General features: G+C 56.2%; 1 protein-coding gene across 1 annotated transcript; it reads left to right on the plus strand.

Moving 5' to 3' along the window:
* Positions 1-2,746: 2,746 nt before the first annotated feature.
* On the plus strand, positions 2,747-3,644 carry LOC113147009 (putative protein TPRXL; the record flags this gene model as incomplete). Its single annotated transcript, XM_026336074.1, has 3 exons — positions 2,747-2,803; positions 3,135-3,345; positions 3,475-3,644. Coding segments are annotated over 3 exons (438 nt in total), but the record flags the coding sequence as incomplete, so codon positions are not given.
* Positions 3,645-5,482: the final 1,838 nt, after the last annotated feature.

Genomic DNA, 5,482 nt, shown 5'->3' on the forward strand with positions numbered 1-5,482 from the left:
ATAAAGGCCTGATTTCCAGAGGTCCTAAATCCGGAGTGGGCTCTTCCTTTTTCAGTTGCGAGAGCAGACGGTGCTTTTATTTGCACCTGAAACCCTCATTTGTCCATCGTTTGCACAAATCCCACCGGTCTTCTGTCTAATTGCTGAGTGGCTGCCCACCATGCAATCCCAACATGACACTTCCAGTAGCCCTGATACAAGTCTCAGATAATGCAAGTACTCGTCTACCTTACGGCTTTTGCAAATCAAGGTATCGCATTTCGGTACACCGATCTGTTGATGCTTTCTTGCTTCACTTTTCTCAATTGTTGGACAGGCTACTCTTGAGCTGATCTCGGCATTAGAAGGTGAGTCAGGGATTTTATATAGGCTTGAAGTGTAGGAATCCCTGCAGGCAAATGACGTTCATCACATCAAAAGAGCCCCTATTGTAGTGCTTCTCCCGCCTACAAACGTGCCACAAGAAGCACTGATTACTCTACATCTGGGGCTACAAAGCGAGAGGCATCTTTATCTGGCTTATGAAGTCGTCGAGTGCTTGCCCTTCCCGATAGCCATCATACTTTGCCAGTCGACGTAAGGTCATCGATGCATCCATAAGCATTTTATGGGCTGTCAAGTCATGTCGTTCTACCAGCTGTGGAGCTCCTGCGTTCACAATAGTGCGCAAGCCGGCGTCTGCCACCCAAACAGACTGTCGCCAAAGAAAATACCCCTTTGAGCTGCCAAATAACTTGATTGAAACCCCACAATTGGTGGAACAAACTTGCATTCCTAGCCAGGGGGTCGAACCACGCGGTGTTACCAGCTGTAGCGCTTGATGTACGGTGTCCGTAAGAAGACTCTTGACAGCAGACTCAAAGCAAGTTTAACAGGTTACAAAGTGTTTCTTAAAACGAACTCGCGCCTTCCCTGGCCCGCGCCCTTTGGAGTTCCTTGACAAGGGGAATGCCGGACAGCCAGGGTGTGCATTGCTGCACCCGCTTAGCACTTCGTGCATGCCCAGCTAGTTGCACATAGCATGTAACGCATAAACGTCCAACACTACGTCTTCTTTTATCGAGGTAACACATTGGCGAGAAGCTTTTGAGTGTAGACCCCTACAATGTAAATGCATACAGCCTGAAATACGCGACTCTGTATCTAGACGTTCATGACATATACACACAGGGCTCATTCGTCTGTCCCGAATACACCGGCCCAACGCCACATTTTTCTATTCGTGCAAATATGTACATGTCTACAAATCAAGCGACAGGGGGTGCTTTGGGGGGCCTACGAAGACGGCTTTTAGTTCTCTGAAACCATCGAAGAAACCGCGATCGCATTAGTATTGCCATTTGCACCGTGTGTTTACGAGCTTAGTCTCTCTCTCTTTCACCTATGGCACTGCCACTTTCCCTCTGCTCCTAGTCTGCCTTTGCACAGCCAGTCTCACTTTTGGTCCCTTCATGGCATTTAATACATTCGCATATGCATTGCCCTTGGATGCCTCAGCCGTGCCGCGCGCGTCTGTGTCCTGTCGTATTTTCCTGCCTTTGCTCGTCGCCATCAAAGGCAGCAACCTGCAATGGCGGAATCTCCCGTTTCCGTCTCGAAGGGGCACTCTTAGCAGAGCAAAAGATACGCCTATTTGTGAGCCTTTGTGATTCCCTATTTGCCAGGGCAGTAAGAGGGAGGAGAGGGTGGCTTTCAGCAGAGAGCGCCGGGGGGCCCCCCCAACGGATCGGGGGGGGGCCCCCCCAGCAACAGCTGCCGGTGTGTCTTTTTCTTCCAGTCTTCCGCTGGGGAATACAATCCTTGAAATATTTACCTTTAGTGTCTCCTCATGCTTCGTAGTGAGCTAGGCAGCAGAGCCTCGGGCTTCGAGTCACGGCTGGGGGGTGCAAGTTTCAGCTTGAGGGTTTGCGCAGTTCGGCTGCGGTGATTGACCATAATTTCAGCACTGCCGGCTGGCGAAAGAACCTTGGGGGAAACCCCATTGAACGCGAAACTTTCTTTATTGAGCTCTCTCGGCTCAGCAGCCCTAAATTCCAGCACTAGCGCGTCTCGCTCTGAATCGTCCGCCGCCTGTCCAAGGGTCACGTGCCTCGGCAGCCAGCGAATTCAGCGGAAGCTTTGGGAAGTTTTCGACTTGCTTCTCCCCCTCTTCAACTGCCCGTACAGCGGAGTGCCTTACCAGCTCTGTCGACGGCTAGGTACGCCCAGCCAGCCGCAACACCAGCAGGACCAGCTGGATGCCTCCCACGCACAAGACATCGCCTCTGGCAGCCTTTGCGAGGCTTCTTGCTGCGACAGCTGCTTCAGTCACCGCCATGAGAGGGCCCTCGTAACAACACACACGCCGGATGCGTAGCGACGCCCAGAAGCAGCTGCTGGGGGAAGAACCCCAGCAGCTGCCTGGCACCCAGGAGTCTTCGGAGGAAGCCGCTGCAGATCGCGCGCATTATCAACTCTGGAAAGAAGATGCATGCGGCGAGCCTCCGCGATGCACGCTGCAGCTGCAGCTGCAGCAGCACGCCGACCCCTCTACACAGCAGCAGCCTCTACTTCAAGACACATGCGCAGAAGGTGGCGCTAGTCCGCTTGCTGAAGCAGAAGCAGCTGCTGCAGCTGCTTCTGCTTCTGCAAGCCCATTCTTTGATTCGAAGCGCCACTTGTCCATGCATGCGCCGATCAGCAAGGGCAACAACCCCAGCAGCAGCCCATGCATGCTGCACAGTGCGGTCCAAGGACAGGTGCAGCAGCAGCTAATGCATGCAGAATGCAGCAGCAACGCGCACCACGACAGCAGCAGCAGCAGCAGCAGTATATCTTACAGCAGTAGCAGCAGTAGCAGCACATCCTACAGCGGCAGTAGCTGTAACCCACAGCAACAGCCAATGCATGCAGAATGCAGCAGCAACGCGCACCACGACAGCAGCAGCAGCAGCAGCGCATCGTACAGCAGCAGCAGCACATCCTGCAGCAGCAGCAGCAGCGGCTCTGACAGCGAGTTGCGATCTGAAATGGAAGGAGGCAAGACGCGCAAACCAAAGCGAAGGCGACGGCGAAATGTATGGGGCACTCGGGGGGGTGCCTCTGCTGCTTCCTTCTCTCCTATTCACGAAAGCGGCTTTCCCCCCCTGCCTCAGAGAACTCAACGCGTGCTGTGCAACTGCCTTTCCTTAGGCCAGCTTGCCTTGGCTCGCGCTTTCTTGCGATTGCTCGCAAGGGCAGACAAGCAGAGAGCGCTTTCCCTTCTCTCCTCCATCATTACGTATGGTCCCCCTCCTCCCTGGCTTTGTTCAGAGGCAGTGCCGAGCAGCGCTCACTTCGTTTGGTGCTGCATTGAAGATCTCAGACGTATACTCGGCAGCCTCAGCAACACGACGAGCACTTTTGGTAATTCTAGCAACAGCAACAGCAGCACCAGTGCCTCTGCAGATTTCACCATCAGCTCCCACGACTGCAGTCTCGGGGCACCCCCTTCAGCTTCTTCTTCTGCTTCTTCTTCTGCTTCTTCTTCTGCTTCTTCTTCTTCTTCTTCTTCTTCTTCTTCTTCTTCTTCTTCTGCTTCTTCTTCTGCTTCTTCTTCTGCTTCTTCTTCTGCTTCTTCTGCTTCTTCTTCTGCTTCTTCTGCTCCTTCTTCTGCTTCTTCTGCTTCTTCTGCTGCTACTCATGCTGCCTCCCCACAGACTCCAGCCGTAGGATGCGAGCCAACAGCCGCACCGGCAGCGTTACCAGCCTCAGCTCCGCTTTTTCCCACGAGGGATCAACCAGCAGCAGCAGCATCTTCTTCACCAGAAGTTCGCATTAGGATGCATCGTCGGGTGTCTTTGAGAGAGGCGCTGCCCATGTGGCTGTTGCGGCGTTCTCACTTTGATTTGTTGCTTGCGCAATGCATCTTAGATGCAGCGGCAAGCAATCGCTCGTTTTCCATCTCCGTTGCGGCAGAGCTCAGGCAGCTGCACGCCGTGCTGCTGTTGCTCTGCTGCCGAGGGCATCTAAACTTTGTTGAATGCGCGGCGCCTCCGATAGCTGCCTCAGAGATGCGCGGCAGCAGCAGTACTTCCGAGAAAACCTCTCTCGCCACATCCACGGCGTACCCGCCAGAAGTGCTGCAGCTTCCACACATCTCGCTGTTTCCCATGAACGCCTCTCTTGCCCCCCGCTGCTGTCGGCTTCCCACAGCGGCAGTGCCTCTCCAGGCAACTGTGAAAAAGCTCGTGGGAGAGACTCGACACCTGCCGCAGAAGCTGCTGCCACTCTCTCCTGCTGCTCTGAAGCAGCTCGCGACTGTCGCGCAGTCGCAGCCTGCCCTCTCGGACGCGCTTGCGCAAGCTTTGGGCGCTTTCCCGCAAGGCGTGTGGATCGACACTGCCAGCAGCTTTAGCAGCAGTTTTAGCAGCAGTTTTAGCAGCGCGAAGGCTCCCAGCAGCGGCCCCACCCCGACTGCCAACGCAAGTTTCCTCTCGCATCGAGGGGTACGGGGGGAAGAGGCGGATAAGCGGCAGGCGGGAGAGGCTTTCACAGCGCTTTCGCGTGCAACGACGGCGTCTTCGCAAGTGCTCCTTCTGCAGCCTCTCTCTGCTGCGAAGTGGGGTTTCAGCAGCAGCACAACGAGCACCCCCGCAGGCGGCATTTGCAGCCACTCGGAGACAGTCAGGAGCTTCGTGTCGCCTGCGCTGCGGAGAAGGCGCGAAGCGCAGGAGACTGGCTTGAGCTCGCCTGCCACACTTGGCAGGAAGACGTGCACGGGGGCAGCAACGAGCGCGGCGCGAGCAACCGAGGATTCATTTCTGCAGCGAAGGCAGCCTGGCGCTGCAGGGACCTCTCAGCAACAAGACCTCGAGGACGGCGTGGCGAGGCTTCTCTTGCTTTTGTTCGCTTCTCTGGTGCTGCAACTGCAGCAGCTGCGAGTTGCTGCTGCTGCAGAAACGCTGCTGCTGCTGCCGCTCCCGACAGCCGAAGGCAACGCAGCGACGCTCTATGAGCACCTCAAGCTGCTGGATCCCTCAAAGTTCTTGCTGCCGCTTGTCGCGGCTCTCCAGCACCAGCGGCAGCTCGCAGCTGCTCCGGGGAAGCGACCAGCAGACTCCAGAAACAGCGACTCGGCGGGGGGGTCGGCGTCGACTGAGGAGACTGCGGCAGTGCGGCATCGGCAGGAGGCAACGCTCCGTGCGGGGTGTCTCAATCTATTTCGCTTGTTGGTTCTCGTCATCGCCTGGCTCGAACAGCCTTCACTCACTCCCCCGCAAGCAACCGCTGCAGCAGCAGCAGACAGAAACTTGGTCTACTCGGCAGCACCAGTAGGAGAAGCTGAGGCACGGGGAGCGATGCAGTCAACTCGCCGCATGCAGCAGCCATACGCTGAGCCTTTGCAAGAACAGCTCCAACGTCTCGTGCAAGAAGCCTTAGGCATCTCCCCTCCTGCTGGCGCGGCTGCTGCGACTCCCGTGCAGCAGCAACTGCTGCCGACTGCAGGAAGTCACAACGCTAC

The sequence above is a fragment of the Cyclospora cayetanensis genome, unplaced genomic scaffold (assembly GCF_002999335.1).
Source record: "Cyclospora cayetanensis isolate NF1_C8 unplaced genomic scaffold, CcayRef3 CcayRef3_contig_91, whole genome shotgun sequence".
NCBI classification, from domain to species: domain Eukaryota; phylum Apicomplexa; class Conoidasida; order Eucoccidiorida; family Eimeriidae; genus Cyclospora; species Cyclospora cayetanensis.